Raw genomic sequence first — 26856 nt, 5'->3', positions numbered from 1 at the left:
AAAAGCTATCCGACATGGGGGAAGAGACGGAGGTTTGTCTCCAGCTGTACAGTGATGGCTTTATTTACTCTGCCATTAGAACAGAAAGCAGAGGAGAAATGATGGAAGCGAGAGGACTCGAGCGTACGACTCGAGGGAGGGATGCATTAGTGTTGTCTGGTGTTCCTCCTCACCTTCTACCTCTTTTGGTTTTTCCCCCGCACCGTCTCCCTATGGCTCGCACACAGGAGACGGAGCTGCCCCACTGCCAACACCTAACTCCTTATGTGTTTTTCTGTCCTCAGTGTTTTGAGTCAGACAAAACGCAAAATCAATAATGCTTTTTCTCCCCCATTTCCTCTTTGATGCAACTTCAAAAAGCCAATGGACAGCCCTCCAGAGGCCCAAAGAGGAAAAAAAGCCAATGGTACGAAACATGCTCAGAATGAAAGTACAGGAGGGGAAAAAACTTCACCCTTCACTCTCTTAAAAACATTGTTAACTTCTGAGCCCCAAGTGGCACAGCACACAGGGCAAAGCAGGGAATGTAAGGCCCCAACAATCTTATTTGTTCTTATTAGTCATCTCTGTATTTAATTTTACTTAAAGAACAAGTCAGTGCTAAGAGCATGCATGCTAGTCTTTTAAATAAACACAAATAAATGCAAGATGGGTTTCTGAGAGCAATGGCCCATCCCTACTACCTTTACATATTCTACAGTAGGAGCAGGAAGAAAGTGAAAATGTTATTTAACTTTGTGGACTGTGGTACATGATTATCTAAGGAGTGCTGACAGAGGAGGTATTCTATCAGCAGCTAAATGCTGCATGACAGGGAGACACTTCAAAGGGCCTATAAGTGACTCCACCAATACTGAGTGAAAGTAATAGGAAATTACCCTTAAGTAAGAGCATTTGACTAAGCCCGGCTCAGGTGTTTTACCTGACTGGAGAGCCAGATTGAGAAACCGGACTGAACTTGTGTGCGTGTTTCAGAATGAACAAAAATGATCTCATTCAGCCGGATAGTTATCTTGAGCTGCTGCTGTTTGTTGTATCCCGCTGTTTAATTGGGCATGGGACAAGACAGTCATTTAACCTTGCCTGTGATTGGGCTAATCTGTCAAAACTACAAGGTGTGACTGAAACGACAAGACAACTGACATGAGCTGTCTGGCAGACGGGCAGTGGCTTGGGTGGAGTTATAGATTAATATTTGTGCAGTGTAAAAACTACTTGGCCCCAAAAAATGTGTTCGTGAAGAGAGAAGGGAAAATCAGTTCGGTTGAGATATTGATTGGGTATCAATCTCCTCTAATTAAGTACTATTAAATGATACTGTTTTCATATGCATGATGCAAATTAAGATAATTAATTCAATTTTTACAGTTTTTTAAATGTTATTATTGATATTATATTCATTCACTGTTGATTGATAATGATCATCCTTCATGTGATTTATCTCTCTAGAATTAAAAATAAAATATAAAACAAACATTACCAATAATTTGTATTAAACAAAAACAAAAACTCTATCAGACTCAGCAATTGATCCTCTCCTCTCAACTTCTGTGGAGCCAAATCAAAAATCCATGGTCTCGATGGGCAGTCAATATCTCATTAACCGGTCCCTCCACACACACAGCCAGGGAACCAGGATGTTCGTCTCAGTGTGCACAACGCAGACTGGCACACCTCACACACTTTAATAACATGTGGGGACGCCATTCCACTTCCTCAGCCAACCATCAGGCAAGAGAGAGGGTGAGGCACACAAGCACTCTGCGAGTTTGTTTTGTCTTCCCTTTGCTCAGATATTATCCTTCAATGTAAGTTATCCCTAAGAGGAGGGGAAAATTTCTGTAAATGCAGATTTAGGCAATATACAATTAGTTGTACAAAACTGTATTTGATTGTTGTTACTATGTTATTGCAGTTGTTTCAATTTCACATAGGAATGATTTTACACTTAAATATTCCTTCTTTGTAATTGTAATAATTTATTTTAAATCCTGGCAGGTGACTTGTGCTATATTTGCCTTCACCTTAATCTGTGGCGATTTTTCCTTTGGCTCTTCTTGTCCTCAGTCCCTAACTGGATAATAGCCAATCTTGTTAACCTCTGCTTTAATGTGTGAGAGCCTGCAGCACTGGGTAGTGAGCGCTTCAATCAGCCACTGATGAAAAGAGACAAAGAGTACCAAATCTACAGCAAATATTTACAGCCTTGTTAACATAGCCTTAAAGCGCCTATCACAAGATATTTAGCTTTACCTTCTCTGCGGCCCCAGAACATTTTTTACAGTCTAGTACACACTCGTGTTGAATCACATATTTATGTGCAGTCTGCACACACTGTAGTGGCTCCCTGGGCTTTGCTTTCGACAATTTAAAAACCCTGCTGCTGTACCTTGCCATGATAATGCCATTTTTTTAAAGGGTTAATTATATGTACAATGGGCGCGACGCACTTTTTTACTTTTTTCTGTCGATCCACACATCAAACAACTTTCTTTAATTATGTAATTGGAATTTTCATCTTAATTGTGCTGAGTAGGCTGGCTAATTTGCATGGGGTAATGAGAGGGATGTTTCCATTACAGGTAATTAGGTGCTTGAGAGGCAGTGGTGTGGTAGAGAGGCTGAATCGAGAGGGAGAGGTGGTGGTGGTGGTGGTGTACAGTATGAAAAACAGTGGGGGGGGGGGGGAAGATCACTGAGAAAAAAGGCACATGCAGAATAATCATGCAGACATATTAACATAATGAAGAAGTGCATGCCAAGGCAGCAAGAAGTCATTGTGCTGTTCATCCATTTCACTGACCTTTGTCAGGAAGAAATTACTACTTCTGTTTAAATTAGTTTCCAATTATAAAGCTTGTTCACATTCTAATTTAATTTCTGACATTGTCGCAGTAGCCGGATGACACCAGCAGCTAATTTTAAACTGAAAGTAATAATAATAATGGAAAGATGGAGCTAAACGGAAAGATGAAAACTGGCCACTAAACAGGTTAACAAACACATTAAAACCTATTGAATTCCATTAATTTAATATCTTAAAAAAATTGTTTTAAAAATGTTGTCAACTATGAAGAGGAAGAAATATAAAATTTCAATATTTTGTATACACCACAAGGGATAAAACTACACAACATGAGACACTCAATTCGATATAAAAATATGTGATTTCACCTAACTATAAATTGCATATAAAGGACAATAGGTCAAAGGCCATTCCTCATACAAGTCTCACTAAAAAATAAGACAAAGTTCTGAACTCCCTCTTCTTCACAGAGGACAGATTCATCACTTCGTATAAATTCTTACACACTGTGATCGATAGGAAAATAAACATAGCTCTATATGGCCATACTAACCAGTCTCATACAAAGAGCACAATACTCAACAGGATTTTGAAAGCAAAATAATACGGAAATTATAAATCGAAATTAGAGATACACTACCATCAATATTACTTATATTAAATCCAAATTTTATTATAGGAGTACTTTTACAGACATTAAATATTATTGCTTAAACACGGACGTTTTTGTAGCAACTACTATTTTCATATGTTGAAAAGACAAAACAGTGAATATAATTTTGGACAGGTGGGAAGAGAGAAGCAGCAAGTATCAAGTCACATTATCATTACTGACATTTTCTATTTTAATACACAGAGACGTTGCTTCCTCCGCTACATCATGGAAATTGTATTTGACTGTATCACAGATGCATATGAGCACATATGTTTGGATATGATTGTTCACATTTCTTTATGTGGAAGAATGAGAGTGTATTCATGTGTGTGAACAAAATGATTGTGTGTGTGTGCGTGTCTGTGTGCAAGCAAGCATGAGGGAAGTGGGTACTCTACTGTATGTCTGCCAGCACTTTCTGAATCTGTCTGCATGGATGTGTGTGTGTGAGAGAGAGTGAGTGTGTGCGCATGTATGCCTGTATGATGGAGGGGGTGGAAGAGCCGGGATTAAGCATTCTAGATCAACATCACAGCGACTGGGAGGACCCAGTGCTGGTCTCATGGCCACACATGTAAACCTGACTACCCCAAAAAATAGGTCAGTGGAACACAACACACACTCACTCACACACACACACACACACAGATATAAACACACACATGCACCAGTATCAACTCCAAGAATCACAGTCTGCCAGTCGCGCCAGTGCCTTGTCGCCCGTCTGCGACCCACGTTCAACACTGCCACGCACATCTTCCCGCGGAACAGACACGTCCTCTGGACTGGAACAACAGGATTAAGAATGGGACAGAGAGGAATAGCGACAGGACCCCCAGCTACCCCCCCTCACTCCCAGTCCCTTCGCATGCTACCCCCCATCAACGCCAGAAAAATGTAAGAAAACTTCTGTTCTGAGGCTCGGGAGCAGTTATTGTCCCTTACAAAGATTACACCAGCTACACAACAGTAGAAGTAAGAAAACACACTAAGGATAATGCAATCAAAGGCAAAAATAGCTTTGCAGATTTGAATAAGTAACATATTTCTAGCTCAATTTGTTTTTCAGAATTAAAAAAAGAAATTCCGTCCATGCATGTACAGAAATATTAACAAGACTTAATACAGTTGCACACATTCAGGAGCACTGTATTATTGTAGTTCTCTTTCTCTCTCTCTCTCTCCTTCTCTCCTTCCCTCGCTGTCACACTCATGCCTTGCAAATGAAATGCAAAGAGTTGGCAGGCTATGAATAGAGGAGCCATACTTCCCTACTTGTTACTCTGGGTAAAGGATCAGCATGCGTTTTTTGCTCTTACCTTTCATAGCTGAAATCACAAAATACATCATTAAGCTTCGAGTCCATAAGAGAAAAACTATCACCAGCGCAAAGCCCTCCACTGCTGTCTCAGCAGCAGCTGGCCAGCACAGCTCTGTCTCTCAGCCTCCGAGCATGACCACACCAGAATCCATGTGACTGTGACATCAGTGTTCATGTCTGACTGCTCCCCACCCACCAGCCTTTGATTGGCACAGCGTGCAGCCAGTAGGGGCGCTGAGAGCTCAGGCAGGGAAGCTGGCCCTCTTCCCACTGATTGCAGTCAGAGCCTTGTATACCGGCTTGCTAGACACAGCACACTCTCACTATCTTCTCCGGCTTATCTCTTCAGTACGAGGATAAAGTCAGAACCAGTTCTAGCAGACACCGGTTTTTCACAATCTTTCTCTTCCCCTTTATGCTTCCCTGTTTTTTTTTTGCCTTTAAAATGGTGCAATGTCAAGGATAAGAAAAGAGTCAAAGAGGGGATAAAAAGCTGTAGATGGGGATGAAGGGGGGAAAGAGCTGAAGAAACAAAAGAAGGAGGAAGCAAAGGAAAAATAGAGAGAGAGAGAGAGAGAGAGAGAGAGAGAGAGAGAGAGAGAGAGAGAGAGAGAGAGAGAGAGAGAGAGAGAGAGAGAAGCGGGGAGAGGTTGGATAAGAGGGGAAGTGTACATTTCTGTGGCTCAAAGATGGAAGCGCTCGGCTCGTCTTCTCCTCCCTGTCTGTAGATACGAGTGATCAGTGTGAGGCCAGATGTCTGCGAGCAGCGGTGGGCCCTGCTCAGAGAGAAGATGAGTGGAGTCTCAGCTTCTTCCCCTGACCCCTCAGAGGACCCGCTTTCCCTCCTCTCTCTCTCGCTCTCTCTCTCACCCGCACACACACTCAGACGGCTCTCACACACTCTTTTTGACAGGTGAGGAAGGTAAGATAGTGACAGAGGGGTTTGGATGATCCCGTCCACCCCATAGCGACCTGGCGATGAGTTTTGTGCTATCATTTCTACCTCTCTCCCTCCCGTGCCCCTCGCTTTGGCCCCCCGCTTTCCATTCGAGTCCCTATACCCCTCTCTCTCTCTCTCTCTCACTGTCTTTCACCTCCCCCTCTCCTCGCTCATCCTCTCTCATATGATAATCTGTTCCGACTCCTAACCAGCTGCCTCTCTCTGATACTATATTCTGGTTTTAGTGCAATCCAGCTCTGGCCAATAACCACGTTGCACTTGGCATTTCCATGAATAAGCTGGCCGCACATATCATCCCCATCTCAAGACAAATATCAAAAAGCTTCAGTCTCAGTCACTGCAATATTTGAAATTGAAAAATTAAAGGTGGAATTAATATTGAAATATTTTTTTTAAGCACCAATTTTGGAGTTTCATTTCACATTCTCCATGATATTTATAACGCTACAGAACATTGTATATTTGCCAAAGAATGATGGCAAGAATTTGATATCCACAATGTAATTTGACAATTTATTTATCCCTATTTTACACACAAAATATCCATATTCATTTGATTCTATCGTTCATTGAATAAAGGTACATCTAACCACATATAAAATGGAAATGAGGACTCAGCAGCTTGCAACATAAATCTTCCCATGACAATGTTTCATTAGGACCTCTATGATCCATTAGAGTCACTAAACACATTAGCTCACGTTGTGTCAACACCGGTCTCTTACTGCACACCGTCTAATGAACAAAATATCATTCAGAGACTGATAGCATCAAATGAAGCGTGCCTGGGATACAAACCAGCCAGCGACAGAGCTCCAGTAAAACTATTCAAAACAATGTGATGTCAGAGATGGCATAGAAGTTCACTAGATGAGTCAGGGCCAAGTGCCACACAGGAACATGTTTAACTGCCACTATCTGTGGTCGTCTCTCAGGAACTGGCTGCAGCATCAGTCTGTCTAGAACCAGCAGACTCTGTGGCTTAAGACTGAGCTATGGTTAAGAAGAAAAAACAACAACACATGAGATGATAGCCTGGGTTGAGTCGGTTTGTTGGTTATCCAAGATCATCTGAGAGCAGGAGGAGGATAACATCTGTATTACAGTCATCAGCAGAAAGTAAGGAGAAGTTAATGTTTTGTCTACGTACATTCAAAGTACGTGGTGAGGAGACAAGGTTCTGAGGGGGTTCCCGATAGGTTAGGTTATAAGTTAGAAAAAAATAATTCTAAAATGTCAGATTTAAATCAAGATAACGGTAGCACACAGGAAACTCAGCTGGATTAATCATTTTTGGGTATAAATAAGTAGCTTTCCACTCAGATGTTCTGTGAACCAAACAAGGTTTTAGATCACAAAGGCTCTCATTGTCCACTCACTTGTTTTTTTATAACTTTAAAATTCCACAGTTAAGGGGAAACACAGACACACAAAACGTAGTAATACTACTTTCAACCAAAGACATTCTATCAAAGCTATTGGCAGTATGTTCTTATGGGATGTTTTTTTGTGTGTCCCTTAATGTTCAGTACTGTGACGACCACTCACCTTCACTGTATTGAGGAAATAGATCCCAGTGATCATAACCTCAAAGCCTGGGCAAATAACACCATAAACATTTGCATGGTTTTATACCAACATATAGGTATAGATAAATATATAATTTTCTTTTGTTATTTGGGTAAGCTTACATAAAGCCATCCAATTGAAATAAACCAATGTGGATTGTGTTCTATTCCTTCAGCTCTACAACAAACATAGTTCCCCAACTGTTTATAATTATGTTAAAACGCTGAGGTCCCAGGCCTATACCTAAGGACAGATGTTACCACGACAGCTGCTTCGTTTAGTCTTGATCACGCTCTTCCTTGACTGCTCCACATTAGCGGTGACAGTATGCCAATATGCTGCTGATACTTGTTCATTACAGCTTTGATTAAGCCACAGAGGCCCTGACTGAAATGTCTGTGGGTATTAAATGTGGTGAAGTGAAGCCATCGATAGAATCATTTCAGACATTTCTTTATGCTCCTGATTATAAAACAAAGATAGAGATAAAGTTTCTGCCAACGCACTACTGCTACAGAAAAAATCCTACATTTCTGCATTGAGCCCATCCCAGTCAAGTGTCTCACACTTTAATTCAGGCAAATGTATTTACTGTAAACAAGCCCTGTGGAATTAAATTAAATTGAGATGAGGAGCACAGCATCTACTGGTGCCCCTGGAGGAGAGGAGAGGACCAAAGCTGATAATGGCCTCATTAACAGTCTGTCAGTAGCCATTCCACGCACAGACTCACCACGCAGCGGATCCACGTTAACTCTTACTACTCCGGATTGGCCTCTGAGACCGAGGACATGCAGCCTGTGTGGCGTTGCACCTCGTGGCCTTTGACCCGACAAGATAAACACTTATAAACTTCCTCAATTTGCGTGTCCCGATCTTTGTGTGAGGCATCTCGGAAAGCTGAGGCTTATATTCCTGCCACAGAGCCACCTGGGTGTTTGGAGCTGCACCAGCCGCCCCAAGCAGCGGCAGAATTAACAAGCTCCAACAGGCACTCCATGAAAACAATACAGATCAATTTAATATAGATGCCAAGGAGTGGAGGGCATAATATTAGAACCATAACAGCACCGGCCCACACCACACAATCATAAACCAATTTAGGGCCATTCCAGGCAATTTCCTGGGGGCTTCCACTTGTTGGAAGACTTCAATAAATCACACAGACAACAAAGGGAATATCTATTTCAGTGAAAATAGAGGACACTATTGGGTTATGTCCAGAGGACTGTGGTGGGCTGCATTAAGAGACCAGTTTGAATAAGGACACGGGGAGTTTAAAAACCACATGCCAATGCTGTGCCATGGTATAATGTTGTATTATGGTATAATGTGTAGCTACAGGAAACTGTTACCTCATTACGGCTAATGGATTTTCCACAGAGCAGCGCAGTGTCTCTAGTCTAGCGATGTTGCAGCTTTAAGCCAGTCTTGTACTTTTGCATCTTTACACTTACACGCTGGTTAGATGACTCCATGTTTGTAACAATATTCACTGCCCTTCATCATCTATAGACACAGTAGCCCCACGGCCAGCTCAGCATTATTTTCACTTTTTCCATCTGTCACTCAATGCAAACGCACGCAAACACAATATTTATAGAACGGCAGGGTCAGAAGGAAGTGATATGAAAGCATATCATTCCTACATAGGTGAAGTGCACAACTGTCAACTGTCATGCAATCAGAATCAACAACACAGTGCTTATAGTGAATGGTTGACAAGGCTATAGCCTCTTGTTTTACTCTCATGGATATTTATAGAGCTGCATTAAATCTTTTTTTTTTAACAAAAAGATTGCCAAACCAATTCAATCAAATGTTTTCAAAGCACTGAGTCAACATAGCAGCGAAGTCAAGGACTGACCAGCGCTCTCGTCATTGTCAGGCATTGAGTTATTACGTTGAGTCACTGCCTTTAACATGTGCATTTGCCTTTCCCTGTATCATTTTAAATACAAGCAGACCCTGCTTGAATTTACATATTAAATTGTTTATTTCATTTGTGCACATCCTCGACAAGGTGTCCCTGCAGAAGAGAAATAGCATCAGAATGGAGCCTTCCGGGTTCAATAAAGGATAAAAACATGAATAGATGCAGGAATAAGTGGTGGTGGCAAGAGGCTGTACATAATATGATAAGCACAAATATATATGCTTTTATTCACTATTCTGTTTAGTAGCTGTTTAAATGTATGTGCTGTTTCTCAGTTAGATTTGAATTGAGTGCAGATCCAGGCCATTTCTCTCTGTCTTTGTGCACTTCAGCAGCAACACAAGTGCTCACAACCGGCCCACTGCAAGTGGATGATAAACTGATGGATGCACTTTTACAAATACAGAAAGTTACTCCACAAAGGTTATTTATTTGGTTTATCATATAAAAAAGGCAGCGGTAAAGAGAGATCCCCAGCACCGCTGATGTGCTATCATATAACTCACGGCACAAATTTTAAATAGATCAATAGAAATCATATTCAACAATGAATTGCGCTGCATCTCTTTTGTGTGAGGCTGCCCTTGGGGACAGAGAGGAAAGGGATAGGAGGATAGAGAGAGAAGGAGCAAGAGGGAACGAGGAGGGGAGATTATCGCAGGCATGGCAGCCTGTGTGAGAGGCTTAGCCTGGCTAGGCAGGGAGGTGGAACCCTGTGAATTCTAATGAACTGGCAAGACTCCCCCAAAACCAGCTCCATCTCCATGGCATGAGGGCGACAGGAGGGAAGGAGGTGGCGATTAGGGAAGCGCGGCTCCTCGCCGAGCAAACCAAACAGAGCAGGTCATTTTCCCTGTGATAATTATGGCTATAAGCAGGCATGAGGGATTGGTAATGGACCTTCTTATTCTTCATGACCTGCAAAGGCAACCACCGAGCCTGTCAAGGGGAAAAGCATGATGATGTGTTTTTTTCTGTGTGTAGGGTGACTCTAGTAAGAGTTGCAATGGAGGTTGAAAAGGGCAGCGGGGGAACTTGGCCTTTGAGGGAGAAGTTAACGAATGAACTTCATTATTGAGGAGCATACCAGGGAGACCCCCCGGAGTGTGTGATGTATTACCCAGCGTCAAACTTACACACTCCCCCAACATCACCAATATAGCCCCACATCAGCTCTGGGGGGAGGGTAGGTGTGTAAACTAAAATAGTTAACCTTCTGGTTTAAGGCTGGAAGACGGGAAGAAAACAGAGAAGCAAACTGTGATGTACAAGACTTGCATGGGTAAAGTTCTTTTCAATGATAAAAAAAAAAATCTATTATAAAACTTCTAAAGAGCTGAAAGATTTTCTTGGCTGGCTTTAAGGCCGAACAACTTGGCCATTATTCTCTCTCCTGAAACACCAAAGTGAATAATGAGGCAGTGCCCTTCCCCGAGAATGCTCAGCGCGGGAGCCCTCAGAAGAAAACGGTTTTAGCTTAAACTAACATATATTTAATGTTCTCCCTGTGACTTCAGGTAATGCAGCCGGTCCAGTGAGGCAGTCCCGATCAACGCGAGGTAGATTACTCTCATTTATTAAAAAGCACCTCTGTTCAAGCATGAAAGTAACTTTTCCTAAGTTCTATGAGCTTCATAAAAACAAGTGACCCTCAAGAGGGGCGCTAATGTTTTCCTCAAGATTGAGGGAGATCTTCAGGCTATGCGCACCACTTAGCCTTCCCCCCCTCCAGTCTTCCAGCGGGCCTGGACGGAGTTTCTCTATGGTGAATGGGACGAAGGAGCTCTCTTACCGAGCGCACTCTCAACACTTTTACTCTTGACTTATGAGGATGCCACGGGTGCAGGGGAGTGATTCATCACTGGGTGTGCTCCTCTTGCACCCTCACACATTAGTAATGTGGTCCGCTGAGGAGGAGTCCTGTCATCAGTCTGTACCTGGACCCTCTGAACAAGGTAGGTCAACAGGAGGCAGCAGCGGCTGGCCCACTTTTAGTCTTTCACAACACCTTTAAGTTTCCTCCGGCTCCTGCTTCAGCTGAACCTGATGGACACAAGAGCCGTCTGCTGAAGAGGAGACCCTTCCTCATTATTGTAACTCATCTACTCACTATATCTGTTGACTCAGTGAGGCTGGCCATCCCTGTGCCCAGGTATAGAAGGCCAAATTAATTTTGGGGAGAAGGAAATAATATTTATTTGGAAATCTTCTTCCGAATTATTACAGAGTCTAAATAAAACAGTGGAAAAAAACACAAATAACTCATAGTTTGGAGGAAAAGTTCAGAGACTTTTTCTTATGCGACTTGCAAGTGCCTGAGGGAATTTCATCACAAGAATCCCTTGTCTTCTGTTACATGGCTGCAGCGAAATACGTGGCAAACACATGATCTGTTCTTTCACAAAATACAGAGCCACTTTAAGTTAGCATAAGCCTTTGACCCTAACATCGCAGGTAATGCACGTTTAAATACCTACCTTAGTATTCATGTTTGTCATTTTACTTGTGAAGATTAGGAGTAAAAAGGCTATTTGAAACCAAAACACAGGATTAAGGGATAATGCTGCTCTGTGTCTTGTGAGTCGACCTTGATTCTGTAATCCACTACAATACTGGAGAACAGCATATTTCTCTCTCTCGTACATTCAACACTCTCACTGTAGAACAGCTCACGGTGATGTAATGGCAAAAAGCATAATGGCTGAACGCAGTAATCGGAATTAAGATGGAACTTCATTGTAATATCTGTGTAATGGAACTGGAAATAGTATTACGGGATTTGTACAAAGCAAAAAAAAACACTGGTGGTACCTTTACATTCATTAGATATAAAAAAAAAAAGGAGACAGCATATAAATAGGGGCTGACAAAGGTGTTACAGGTAAGAGAGAAATGGGGATGCTGGGAAAAAAAAGAGCATAAGTGAATTGATTTGAATTACGCAGACCTGCACTTTAATGACCACGGTGAGAAATGAACTTGATCTTTAAAGTGAACCAACATATAGTCAGCCACAGCGTTATTAAGGAGTGTGCCACTTAATCAGAGAGGACGCCAATTTAGCAAGGGGCTAAGTATGCAGAAGGAAACCTCTGTGGCAGCAAACACATTACAAAGTCACCTGATCCACGTGCAGGTTGGTTATACACGCGCTCGCTCCTCTCTTCCCTCAATCTGCCTTATTTTCCTGACTCCATAACTCCTTTCCTGTTTTTTTTTCTTCCCTTCCCTTCACCGTGCCGCAGACACAGTAGAATGAGAAAGAAAAAAACCTGCCTTTGATGTCTGGGATCCTATAATGCTGAGCGGTAGAAATCCGCATGCCTGTTATCTGTAGAATCTTAATGATGATGGCTAACTTCACAATGGGTTAACCACATCTCTCTGTTCTCGCACTGCACACCCACAGAAACACAAATTAATAGCAACGGGGAAAAAACAGCTTCCCTCTAATAAAGCAGATTCAACAAAACGTGCACAATGCGATCAGCACAAATGTCAATGTATAATATCAACGAAAGCTTTTGTGAGCACTTCTGCTTTCTTCTCACAAGACGGAACTTTTTCGCCCAACCCCCCTCCCCCCGCTATAGCTTCTGCACAGAAAGATATTATTTGTCAGACAAATATTATCCGCATTGTCTTTCCAAATTCAGTCTCAATAAACAGCCGGTATACAAACTGTCAGCTTTGTTGCATTTTTGTCCCAATATATATATATATATATTTATTTATATTTATTATTTTTTTGATGCGATATGAGGATTATGATTGATCTTGAAACGGTGCTCACTAGATATTTCAAGACAGTCATATTATTGGGGACATCTTACTCCTGCATGGTTTATTCAACAACATTTGTCTGAATAATTCAGGAATTAAATTATATATGTTAATTTTTCCAGCCTTTATTCATGCATGATATTGCATCAGAAGTTTCATATGCTAAAACATCCATAGTGGAATATGTCAGACATTTTTTTTTGGGACATTTTTTTGTGTGGGGGTGCTCTGCTTCAAATAAGCATAATTTTGAATAATTTCTCTCATCAGCGAGTATTGAAAGTCATCAATACCAGACACACAGAAGTCAGTGTGATGAGCTCGGAGCACGACAGGTCGGTCTGAGTGAACGACTGCAGCTAAGAAACTTGGCACAAAGACATTTAATTACGACACCTATCTTAGAGCTTTTCCCATCAGCATCAGTCAGGATCATATCTGGAGGAGTTCCGTGACCTCCGCCTCTGTCGCCCCCAATGAATCAAACCTTTCATTACATGCTGACACTCTTGTCCTGCACAGAGTCTGTGTCGAACAAGAGAAAGTGATGAGGCATCAGAAACCTGATGAGTGACAGATAACCTGCGCTTGTGCAAAGGCTGGCCGACAGCGTGCTGCAGCGAGCGAGTGGGTCCGTGCCCTCCCGGCCATGCCAACTGCTTCGCCTGGCAGATGCCACCATCTCAGCTCTCGCAGCCCTCGCTCCCTGGCCCCTCTCACCTGAGGCGGGAGACAGCCGGCAGAAGAGAAATCGCTCACAGCAGATGGGGCCACTTGCTTTGGCTGGCCCATCCAAGCATTGTGTCCTTGTCACATGTCACTTATTCTTGTTTTCTGGTCTGACAACACCTCAAGACAGGGCCTTTCAGTTTTGGGGTGAGACACAAAAGGGAAAGGGTGAGGAAAAGCTGACGAGGCCTCTCTACGCTGGCTCAAATTCTTTGAAAGAGCCGGCACCAAGAGAAGAACCAGATTAAGAGCCAACAAAAGCAGAGCACCCCCAGCCGCACAAAAAGCTGTCGCAAAACCCTGCGGCCCCCCTCGCTATTCCCTCCCTTATAAAACACAGTGGGCCCCCAGGAGGCAATAAAAAGAAGCGTCCTTACCCACAGAAACTTATGCAAAGAAAGTGCACTTTCAAAGGCCATTTGCAATTTTACAAAATGGCAGACATAATGCTTTCACTGAAAAATGAGGACCTGCCATATTGTGTTGGAGAGGGAAAAATATGGCAGGGGAGGAAAAATGGAGAAAAATCATGCTGGCCTGGTTTACGACAAATAGATAGCTCTATTGATTTCCCTTTTACAGTGACTGTCCATCCCTCACTGTTGTGATTACACTGACCTATTTCAGAAAAAAAAATAGCCGTCTATTATAGATTAAACCCAAATGTCCGAAAAGAAAATACTCTTTTTGTGGACCAAACAAATAGAGTAGGATGAAACATAACCTACAGTACAGAGGGAGAAAAAGATTGTGTCAATTAAAGTGTTCAATGTTGCTGCGGGAGGAGAGGAAACAAAACGTTCTAGCACCATGCTGAGAATCAAATAACTTTCCACAGAAAGAGCTGCTGTTGTTATTGTGGCCCTGCATTGTCAATATCAATTCTAACAAAAAGGCGGTGGCATTAAAATGATTGCAATTCTGTTTAACTAACGTTTAAACACAACAGTGGCAATTTTACGAGGTTGGAGTTGTGTTTTGTAAGAACAACACGGTATAACAAGTTTGTTAGAAATCTAATGTACCGTATTGGTTACTGTATTGTGTTCTTTCTCTAATACACAGCTCAGTGTTGTATGCTTTGTGCTGATGATTCCTCTGCGTCTGTGTGTATTGCTGCGTGTGCTCGTCCTGCTCCACTATGTCTGTGCTGCGCGTCTCACTAGACGACCGCTCTCCGAGTAGCTCAGGGGACTCTGGCTGGCTGATCTTCATTATCAGCCCTAGCTTAACAATGTACTGGATGCACTTCCCACATGAGTGCAACTAACAAATCCCCACAGAGCTGAATCAAGGCAACAATGTGATGAAATACCTTCAAACAGCCACTGAGCATACGAACACTGGGCTGTGCAGAGACAACTCACACTGCCCCGGGCGATTCCACAGGAGTGCGCCTGTTGCCAAGCAAAATTAGACAGCAACTGGGACATATTATTCTCCTAAATTGGCAATGTACAGCACTATTAAGGACCATAAATCTCATGTTTGATTAACTGAAAATACCTCAACTCACTGAGCCAGTGCATTTGCATTCTACTACTCTGAGCAGGCTCTGCCGTGTCATTTAGAGGTAAAGCAGATGCTTCACGGGGGTAAATGCTGTCATTGTGCCATGTGAACACAGGCAGCATTGTTGGGATTAATAATGTTGTTAGCATATTTTCCCAAACACACACCAGACTACTTTCATCAGAGCATTTTCAAAAGCACAAAGCCATGAAATCTTTGAGTGAGTCTCAGTGACTGTTATAATTTAAATGTAACTTTATACTCTTTGTGCAGAATAATCTAAATCATCTGCTTCCTTTGTAAACGATGGGCCGTGCTCTTGCTATTGCAACGTGAGTGCAGATCTCTGATGAGAGCAGCCGTGTGCACGCCGCTCGCAAATAAATGAAGCTGCAGGAGCGAGGCCATGTTTCTCAATCAGTGTGAGGAGTCTGTCACCACAATGGAGATAAATACTGTTAAGTGTGAAAAAAGTGGATCTGTAAGACTGAAGAGAGGAGCCATCGTCTGTCTCCTTACTTCCTTCCTCTGAGTTACATTTATACTACTGCCTCCCTCTGGCCACTCTACTCCCAATCTAGAGACACACACACTGCTACACGTCGGTGAAGGGGACTGGAGGAATAACAGCATCTCAACACCTCTGAAATATAATGAAATCAAATATAATAATGTTAAATGAGCATTGCTTGAATAATAGTGAATAGTGCCTTGGTGACAGCGTGTCTCAGTTTTATCACTTAAAGAGGGATAAAATGATTTTTGAGGAAGTAGTTTTTGCTGAATTGGATTTTGCTGCAATATTATATGTTTTATATTATTTGTAAATATTAGAATATTGTGGATTTATCTGGTATGTTTAACCTTATATTTAAATAAAGCACACTGCAAAAAATAATGGGATATATAAGCCATGACTTTGTTGTGTATCTTAGTCTGAACACTCAGCAGAAACTCAGTATATTGTACATGTACAGTTACAAGAGAGTGGATTAGCTCTCGGTAATCGGGAGATCTGCTCTGTTTGGGGGAAGAGCATCCTGGATACGCGACCTGTGTGTGTTTGTGTGTGTGTGTAAGCTAGCTCTCTGCTATTTGAGCTGTGAGACAGAGCCCCAGACTGCTGATGGAAGATTAGAGGTGAGACGTCTAATCTCAGTGTAATCAGCCGCTGCATCTGATCCTCCACTCCACACCGTCTCTCTCAACAGGTCCAAACAGCAATTCATCTCACAGGAAATGCACCCCTGCCGAGGTAGGAGAAAGTGACGGCATATATCTTGTGTCTGCCATCAAAGAGTGAACACATGAGATAAAATAAATAGAATTCAAACTGTTGATGTTTTGTTGTTACCTCATTTTGACACAGGCAGTTTTACAAATAAATCACACGCTGCGGAAAGTCCATACAGCACATGTAAAACTGTCAGGGAGATGTACAGGAAAACCACAGCTCACTTCTTGCTGACAATGACAGCCGTGTGGTGAAAAAACAAAACAATGAGGGGCCACCCCTTATGGAGAATGAAGAAAGACGGGTTCGACTGACAGAGGGAAGAGGGGCTGCTGCTGCTGTAAATTATGATCAGAGATTATTGGCACAATGAAAAAAGTATCTGTTTTCATCTAGAACACTTCACCTTCTGATGGCGCAATGATGAGTCCAGTTGAGTGGATGAAAGAAAGGTGGAGGAGAGGAGAGCAGAGGAGAGGAGAGTGCCAGTGAACAGCTGCCCCTGTAATTTATATTGATGAGGGGACTGGCATGGCGGGGAGCTTCCAGCAGTTTGATCACTCAAGCAGAGTGGGGAGTTAGTCAGAGACACGGCCCATCCCTGTGGTCTGGGTTGGACTGGGAAGACCTCCTAAACACACACACACACACACACACACACACACAAGACTGCCAAGCTCCCCTTACGAGCTGCAGTGTGGACTGGCGTATTGGGCAAGCCAATGTTTTCCCTTCAAGAACAGAAATTGATCTTCAGTCTGAGTCGAACCATGTAGGGCAGAGCGATCTCCCTCATTATTACTCCAGCAGCCATATAATCACCAGGCTCTTCTGAAAAAGACCTTCCCACCACATTCTCAATGACCATTAACTGGCCCTTGAACTACTTCTTGTGCACACAGCTCTGACAAGATTCTACAGACGCTTCCTGTCTGTGAGGCACAGCAATCAAGTACTTGTTAAGGGGATTTACTTTGATTTCCTCACATGGACAAGATTTGAATATTTCTCACTGAAATGAGACAGCGTAGTCCAGTCTCTGCCCAGGGCTTTGAACCCAAGACTCCTAAATCATGCTCTTTGATTTGAGCCCCCTTCCGGTGTAGAGGTGCTTAGCGCCACACTAATTAAGTTAGCGGGGCGCTGGATGATGGGTCAAAGCATTTCTGTTCTACCTTGAAGACATCCTGACACTAACAAGAACCTTCCCACACACACACGGTATAAAGAAAAAAAAAAGGAATACCATACGCCCTCCAGACAAGCAAATAGCTTAACACACAACCATGCTGCTGTTTTGACGAGGCTGTTTGAGCAAGGTAGAGCTGTCTAGCAGGGGAAGATCATATCCTTTGCCCTGCTGTCTGATGTAAGAAAGAGCCGGGGTGTTTTACAGGGCAAGATGCTGCCTCTCACAATCTAAAACACTCCGACCGCTCTCACAGAAAAGCCCTCTGGCCTTCCCTCTCCACGAGTTTCATCAGAGTGATCAGAGCAAAAGGATAGCCTTCAGGGCTGGTTTCTTCCATTCACACAGTGGGATACTAACACACACACACACACACACAGAAGTCCACTACACAAAAGTGTTTTTACATGCCTCTTCGATTACACTTCCCAGGTGTCAAGATCCAGCAGAGATCTCCTGGAAATCATTGATTACAACAGGTTTGACTTGTCATCAATTCTTCATGTCGGCAATTCAAATGGGCAGAGACGGTTAGACGGGGCAGAGCCTGTGAACCGTTGTTGTAGTGCACAAAAAACCTTTTCAATCTTACATGTGAGCCGTGTCACATTTCGTGTGTCTGCATCTTTCAATTTCAGCGATATGATCTGTACATGAAGAATACAAGCTCTGGTAGTTAATGCAGCCTCAGAGGTTACAAACCACCACACAACACCACATCCGTGTTGTTCAGCTGCATGGCCTTGCACAAAACAAAGAGAAGCTTCAGCACACTGTCTGCTTCAACTGTGGGTGATTATCAAACAGTCATAAGACTGCATAGCATTTTAATTTCCTCTCTGGGGTTATCATCATACTCTCTCCAGGATGTAGATGGAAAAATACAAAATGGTGAAAGTGGATGGGACAGATCTAAATGAAGGTACCGGTTTATTACAGTAGTAAGGAAATAATATGTTTATAGGCAGTGATGAACAAAAGAGTAAACATAAATGCAAAGCACTATCATGTCAACTCTATATGAGGAATAGTGAAGATGTTTTTTTTTAATCTAGATTAAATTTAGGATTACCTTAGAACGAAATGACATTTTTACAGACTTTAAAAGTGTAAGAGTAAAAAATCTTTGTACTCACAGGTGTGTGTCTTCTTTGTTACTGAGATACCTGCAAAAAGAAAAGAAGCAAACCATGAAAATAATTGTCAAATATTCAGCACAAACCATAATGTACACGTAGCACTGCCTATGGCGGACTGATGGAGAAGGAGAGCCTGTGGTCCAACAGACTGTCACTGTCCAAGGTCACTGAGGAGGCAGGCCCAGGATAATTATGTGTGTAGACTGGTGTCTGACCTACAGTCATGCTGCAACTGCATCCACAACAAGGTGGTTCAAACTCTATCCTCTGCAGGCAATGAATGAAAATGTATACTAAAACAAACAACATTTGGAATGCTATTGCATGGAGCAGTCGCACTGATTGGATGTGAGCACATGACTAAGCCTGTGGCCCAGAGTGGTATGGAGGCACTTTGACCTACGTGATAGTTGGTTAATCCTTTATCTTAACAGGTAGTGTCATTGTGACTTCAAGGGAATGTGTAGCATTTATAAATAAAGAATTCTGTTTTGTGAAACCTAATCAGAGAGATTATTTTATAGCAGAGTGTTTTAGACGATGTGCCATATAATGTTTTCATCTTCAAAAATGTTATTAAATGTGCAACAGTCAGTTAGGAATGCACTAACAGACTGTCTAGCACACTGCGATGCAAAGAAGAGTTTTTAGGAAGGAGGGAGATACACTGGAATTTCTGATTGTAAAATGATAATTAAAATAGCAGATAGTAATTGTGATTTACACAGAAGAATGAAATTTTTAAAAATGTTAGTCGAGGGTCAACAAAAGGTCTTAAATAATCTGCCGTCAAGCCACAGTGCACTTGCATATGTAGGTGCATATTATTATCTGTCTGTCTTGAAAATACCAGCTATCACCAGCACTACACACTAGCACAGACACTTAGGCGCTAATTTCCCATAATCTTCACACTCCCAACATTTTAAACTAACCATTTTTATTGCAAATCCCACTCTGGTAAATATAGATATGAGAAAAAACTTTCCAGTGGCAGTGGTGAAAAAAAAAGGATTAGACGCCATATAAACAGTGATAATGTGTGTAGCTGCAAACTGATTATCAAACTAGTGGCCAGGCTGACCAGTGTGAGTCAGACCCGGCGGAGGCGGAGCTGGGCTGCCACTGCTCACGCTGCCCTTCCTCGCCCCTTTGGGCAGCAACTCATCGAATGAGCCACTTCAGCTCTTGCTGTGGCTCCGGCTGCCTCTCCTGTCTGCAGCATTGGTGTAATGCCCCAGGAGGCTGACGCGGACGGGCGCACAGCCAGACGTGGTCCCCAGTGGTCCGCTGGATGCTCATGCTTTGCAGGGCGAGAGCACACTAATAGATCCCACTTGTCATGCGGAAGCAATGGCTAATTTTTCTACAGCTTGCATTTGAAACTCAGGGGACGGCGAGCTGACATGATTCAATAACTCTCTGTGAAAAAGGCGTCTGGCCGGAGATAACAATGTTTCAGACACGTTTGAGGGGAAACGAGTCAAAGAGCAACGAGGGGGAAAACAAATAAGCCCTTCAGCCTCCTATAGACATACACACAGAAACACATAACTGATATTAACTCCACTGAGCAGAAAGAGGGAAAACAGTCACCTAGGGGCCGGCAGTCTGTGATGGAGCTCAAGCATTGTTCCAGTGCTCAGGGCCAAAGCCTGCGTTCTTTTCAACTGTGACATTATGCAATGAGAAATCTAAACTAATCCAGATTTAATTCTATACATTTCAATCAAATGACATGGACGTCAGCAAGAGAAGAGCAGCGATGTCAAGGTGCTGCAACACAAGGACATGTAAACTTTGTTTTGACGGGTAAATCAAGTCCTAACACCATGTATAGAACATATGGTGCACTCACTGGAAACTGTATAACAGAAACAGCAAATGAAAGTGCTATTACAGATACATAAAACAGGCATATAACAGGAGAAATACTATTTTCACCTTTGAGTACTTTGCTCTATATAAATCTACAATGCATACAGACAGCATCATTTTAAACTACACCCTGATGCCTGTTCCTGCCTTTTTAAGTTTTAAAAAATGGGACTTTACCTGACCTGCGATCTTAAACTTACAAAAACAACCCTTTGTAAATTGTTTATGACAAAGGAGGTGAAAGCACCACAGGTCAGTAACAGACCACACTGCTGCCACTGGCTCTGCCACTGATAATGTCAAGAAGTAATGATTCATCTGGCCGCTATAAATGCCATCATTATATAAAACTCTTCATTAATGATGGACTAAGTACATTTCTTTATTAATACCCTATAATAAATAATATCAGATACCAAGCAAACCTCTATTCTCCCACTGTGGTGAACATATTAAATGTGAATGCTTCATAAGGTCTATTTAAGGAGGGATATACTCTGGGGAATTTTGTGTGCAAACAAACACTGTTTTGTTTGCTGGACTTTGAAAGTTTCTCACTCTGTGTGTTTGTGTGAGCGTGTGTGAGTGTGTGTGTGTGTGTATGTGTGTGTGTGTGTGTGTGTGTGTGTGTGTGTGTGTCCTTCGGGCCACAAAAACATTAGGAATGCATTTACTATCTCATGACACTTTAATTGTTTAAATTGTCCAGCGGTTGCCCTCTTCCTCTTTTCTTTGTTCGCATTTCTACCTGTTTTGGCGTGTTGCCGGCACCAGCTGTACATTTTCAGTAGCAAGGCTCCTCAGTCAGAGGGCGTGCACAGTATCACTCCTTATGGCATGTGTGTGGATGATCTTGTTCATGGAATGGGAAACAGCTCAACAAATCACATATCTACAGCACCACCGGTGGTCAAAAACTTCAGTGTAACTTTTCTTAGCTGTTTTTTAAGAAACTATTAAAGCCATGCAAAGAGATGAGTCTAAACCAAACAGAAAATATGTTTAAGAAATACAAAGGCACCCATTGCAACCAGAGGTTGTTGCTGCATTAGTGTGAGAGTGTGTATGTGTAATAACTGGCATCACTAACTGCTGTCCATCTCTAACCCTCTTAAATCCAAACAATTAATAATATGAAAAGTAGTCACTTCACTTCCACCTTCTAAGGAGCAGCATGCAAACACCTCTTTCTCCTTTTGCAAGGAAAGGCTCATCCGGCCTGTTGCTATGCAGGTTAAAGGAAGCAGAAGGGTGCGGTTAGTGGGCCCACTTCCTCCTCTATGTGTCATTCAGAGCCCGGTGATTGGAGGTGGCAAGGCAAAGGGGGCCGTAAAGCCAATGAATGAGTAAGGCGGTGGGAAAGAAGGAGTTAGCTCTGGGCACTGACATTGGCAATGCCTGCCAGCTCATGTCTTCTCCACTGGATGGCAGGTTCAGAGGTCAGTCTGGAGGTGAAGCTCTCCTTGGCTGACAAACAGGCTGCTATAAATATGCTTACAGCTTGTGGACCACCTTTAATAAAAATTCTACGTGCTCTGTTGGCATTTATCTATATAACCTGTGATAGAAATTGAAGGTAAAAGTAAGCTGGTTATCTGTACGAAGTTGCCGTTGAAATGCAAATTCTACATTAACATTTGTCACAGCGGAAGGAGGGACAGTTGTCACCGTGTGGCCTTTGATCAGTCATATTTTACCGTGCCTCGGTAAACAATTCAACAATTGTTCTCATGAGACTCTGCCTATGCTATACAGGAAGTGAGGCACTGTGCAGGCGACTGGAGGTTAACCTCCACCACATCTATCTGCAGGGGGGCACACATCCTGTAAACATGCCACTTAGACAGGAGGAGAGTGAGTGTGGGGTTTGGCAGCCACTGTGCTGCAGCAGGCTGCGGAGCACCGTGCCATCGCAGGCGACTCAAAGTGACAGCGCTGTAATGAAGTCTGAGGCACACGGCAGGCTGTACGTCATAATTTCAGGTTCCTTAAAGCTTGACAGGGAATGATTATCATGGATGGTTATTGTCACCCTGCCTCCCTGGGAGACGAGGCGTGCTCTGGGGTTGTTGCACCATGACATTCAAAGTTACAGTCTCCTTCATATAATGGAGCTGTCCTCTCAGCGCGCTAATGGGAGCGATCCATTTAACCTGTGCCAGAAACACACAGACGAGGAAGTTCCTAATGCGAGGCCTCTCCCGTGGGGACGTCACACTCCCCCCCTGGCTGCTCCCTTCCTGCTGCTTGATTCATTGACTGGTGCTCCTCACTTATCCTCATTCACTGTTCAGTCTGGGGAGACAGGGAGGTTCGCTTCCTGCCGCCCGCTCCACATGCCACTGCTGCACGCCGGCCGCACACAAGGACACAGCCGGCGCAGCAGACCCTGCTGCAGGAAGAGCTAGTGAGGGCCCAGTGTGGGACGGGCTAGACACCTACTGGAACTGCGGGTCAATAGCATAGGCCTTGGGAATGCAGGAAGTACACACTCTACAGTTAATAAGGCCTTTTGGATCAAAAACAACCACAAAAACAATATAAAACAATAATGTAAAGGTTTGGTTACAGCAGTTGTATGGGACTGTTAATTTTAGGCTACTCCTGAGGTTGCTGGTTAATGATGGTGGCTTAGCTATGGTCATCTAAGAATGATAGATGTAGCCACATTCAGTAGTCCATCTTTGGACTGCGGCCGCCTGCCCGACTGACAAATTACGGCTACATTCCTGAGAGAGAATAATTAGAAACAATTAATGTGTTTCTCTTCTTAGCCATAGCTAGGCTCCAAATGCAGCCTCGGTTCTTCAGAAAACATGTTTTTCTTGTGATTTATGGAGCCGGATATGTAAGAAATTCTACATAGTACAAAATCGAGCTTCAAGAAAACTAAAATATTAAGTAAGTGGCTTGTTTACATAGCATTTGAGCTATTCACACATTTATTGAGCGGAAAGAAAGTGGATCAGTCAAAGTGTAAAGATATAATGCAAAGCTGCTCCTGTATTAATGATCATGTGATCAAAAGTGATAAAATGAGATGGATGAGCTGGTTCAAGGACCTCTGTGCTGTTCTAACTTTGGCAGTCTTTGTGAAGGCCAAGTTTCATACACAAAGTCATTTAAACAATCCTCCCTTTTGCTGTGACACACTTAGCCGTATTAGCTATTATACTGCTATAAACTATACATGCAAAAATGTAATGATTAAAAAAGCACAATGATTCTAATCAGCTGCCCCCTAATATACTAAAACACTTAATCCATGGAGAGGCCAACTCTCTGGGGAGGCTCAAGAGAAAAATGACTTCTCTGTCTCCAGGCGCTGTTATTTCTGGTCATTTCTAATTGGTTTTAACTAAAAGCAACCACTCCAAGACTCCACAGGTTACTCCAATGCATCGCTATGGAATTGTCTGCAAATAGAAGATATACATCCAAATTAGTTTTAGAGGACACCACAATTGTCTTTCAGAAGACATAAGGAGAAAGGTCAGGAAAAAAATACAAGGAGACGTTGCCTTACTGAGACAGTAGGATGATCCCAGTGGAGAGGCGATGTTATCAGAGTGACCCTGAGATCAGAGAAGCTCTGGCTGACTTGAGGTACAATGTTGCCCCTCGCACCTCGCCGCCTACTAATGTCTCCCAGACTGATGTACTACGTCTCCCCCAGTGCAGTTCTGCATTGCTGGGTCTGAGTCTCCAGGTGAGTCCTCAGCGCTGTTTGGTGGCTCGTGAATTATGTATTGCAGCAGAGGAACTGACGTGGCCCAGGAGGGCCGCGAAACAGCAGGCATGGCTGGGAGGCAGATTGAAGACTCTGACGGAATTTTAATTGTACCGCAGGGAACACGGCGATAAGTGCTATTGTTATTGGTAAGACACTGCTGCACAGGTTTACTTAGTTGAGAGCTATGTAAAAAAATGACAAGATCCAAAAACAACTCTGTTGTACAACGTCCAAAGCTTCTAACATGACACCAACCGCTGTTAATGACTATTCTGAGGAGAATGGTTCATATCAGTGTTGTACCAATATTTATTACTGCGCTCTCTCTCGCTCTCTCTCCGTGCTCTGTTTTGAAGTGCAACTCGCCGCGAGGACCACTGAAGGTTAGCTATGGCAGAGGAAGTAAAATTCTGGAAAATCTACAAACAGAACAAGGCACTTCTCAACCAGGAAACACTGAGGCATTCAATTTGGTTTGTTTGTTGTGTAACTCAGTTCAGTACTGTAGGTTAAAAGCCAAAATGTTCGTGATTCTGCTGGTCTGATGATGTGCACTCTGATCCTAGCTCTAGCTGGACTATACAGTAATTCTCTGCTGAGTGTGAGCTGGTCCCGTGGGGGGGGGGGTGGGCTGTTAGATGCAGGAAGGCCCTGGGCGCTGGTCAAAGTGAGGCCAGGGGCACAGGCAGGCCTCTGTGTACTCTTTGCGCCGGCGGTTCCCAGCCCAGCGGTAATCTCCTAGTGATCCAGCCTCAGCCACACATGAAACTCAATAGCCTTTCAGCCCGCACCATAAATAAAGAGAAACCACATTCAGCGGACCACCCTGGCTTACTTAACCGTTACTGCGCTGCACTGAACAGCACTCTGCAAATGTCACCACGGCCTGTGTTTACACACTTAGATATAAGGGCTTTAACTACATACTGTCAGGGGACGGCTTATTTCAAGTTGTGTAATTATATGATATGTAGTTGAGACCTTTCCTTGTTTTATCCACAGAACGTAAACATTTTTTTATTCTTTTTTCACAATACCCATTTTTTTTACAATTCCCATTATTACACTGAGGTAAGAGGTACTGCTGTCTATTCCCTCTCTGATAGACAACAGCCATGTTCCCCAGAGACGATAGTTGTGAGTTTCTATTCATATTACTGTATATTACCTTTCAACACTGGTTGAAATCTAAAGGGGGAGTACAATTACCCACAGCTCCTGAGGCATATACTCCAGTTATGCACTTTTTACAATAATGGGTTGTAAGAGTTATACAGTTGGCCAATAGAGACGTTCCTCCTTGGGCTAACCTACTCAGAAGCGCTGAAATATTCAAGATGCACAGCGTACTGCAGTTAAATAACAATAATCTCACATCTACAGGTTGTTTTGTCTTTCTGTCATTAGTTAATGGTTGCTAGGGATGATTCATCGGCCATCAAGTTCAAGTAACCGCACTGGGAGATTGTTTTCGCCAATATACGTAATTTGTTTATACGACTCTCCAATCTGAGGTCCATATGCATTACATATCATCCCCAGGAAACCCAGTTACAAAACATGGGATTAAAATCTGCGTGTTAACATGAGCTCTGAGAGTAAGTGACAACAAGCTTGCCAGGTCTGACAATAGACTGCACACACAAGCCCGCTTGTATAATCACCTGGGAGGAGGAGGCTCGAGCTCTGATGACAAACTAATGTCCGCTAATATCATCTCCTACAAAGGCTGACTCAGAAATACTGTATATTGGAACCCTTTCATTACCATCACTCATTCAGTCTCAAATCTCATCCAGTAAAGTACAGTGCAGCAGGCACTTGTCTAATGAACAAGGGTCTGTGGGGAAGGATCACTCTATGTAAGTGTGTTGGAAGTCAAGGTCCCCCAACAGTGGACTCGTGGCTCTGCTGATAAGGACTTGGCTATAATTGCTCAAAAGGGAGGGGACTGCAGCCCCATTAGGTCTGGTCTTCGCACTTGCCAATAAGCCAAACTGCCCCTCTGAAGCCTCCCATGTAATGAAAACTTCCTCTGAGATGAATTACATGTCTGTCAATCCACTAATTAATATCATGGACTTGTCTTTTTTGCTTTCCTTCGCCCCAGTAACGAACTGAGTCAGAGAGACAGGGATCGAGGTATGTCTGAGCACTGGAGGACATGAAGGAAGGAAAGGCAGAGGCAAACTAGCGAGCACACTGCTCCTGTGATTCACTGCAGTCATGGTCGGCACTTAGTACAGCATCTATTTTTCATGTATTTCATAATTAAAACCCGCAACTTCTGTAAGCCCTCCATGCTCCACGCAGATCAAAGGTAGTCCTGTTAGCAGGGAGTTCATCAGTGGAGCCACTCTTCCATTTCCAGGCAACAGAACCATGCTTAAAGCACAAATACCCGGTAATTA

At 43.0% G+C, this 26856-nt stretch overlaps 1 protein-coding gene across 1 annotated transcript in view; it reads right to left on the bottom strand.

Moving 5' to 3' along the window:
- The window catches only part of roraa (RAR-related orphan receptor A, paralog a), a 171770-nt gene that overhangs the window by 31047 nt on the left and 113867 nt on the right, over positions 1-26856 (bottom strand). Inside the window, exon 2 of the mRNA XM_061076896.1 lies at positions 18832-18861. Coding sequence (XP_060932879.1) covers positions 18832-18861 — 30 coding nt within the window. The remainder of the gene's footprint in view (positions 1-18831; positions 18862-26856) is intronic.

Source organism: Limanda limanda, chromosome 8 (assembly GCF_963576545.1).
Source record: "Limanda limanda chromosome 8, fLimLim1.1, whole genome shotgun sequence".
In the NCBI taxonomy this organism is placed as follows: Eukaryota; Metazoa; Chordata; class Actinopteri; order Pleuronectiformes; family Pleuronectidae; genus Limanda; species Limanda limanda.
Note: the sequence above shows the minus strand (reverse complement) of the source record. Positions and strands in the feature narration are given on the sequence as shown.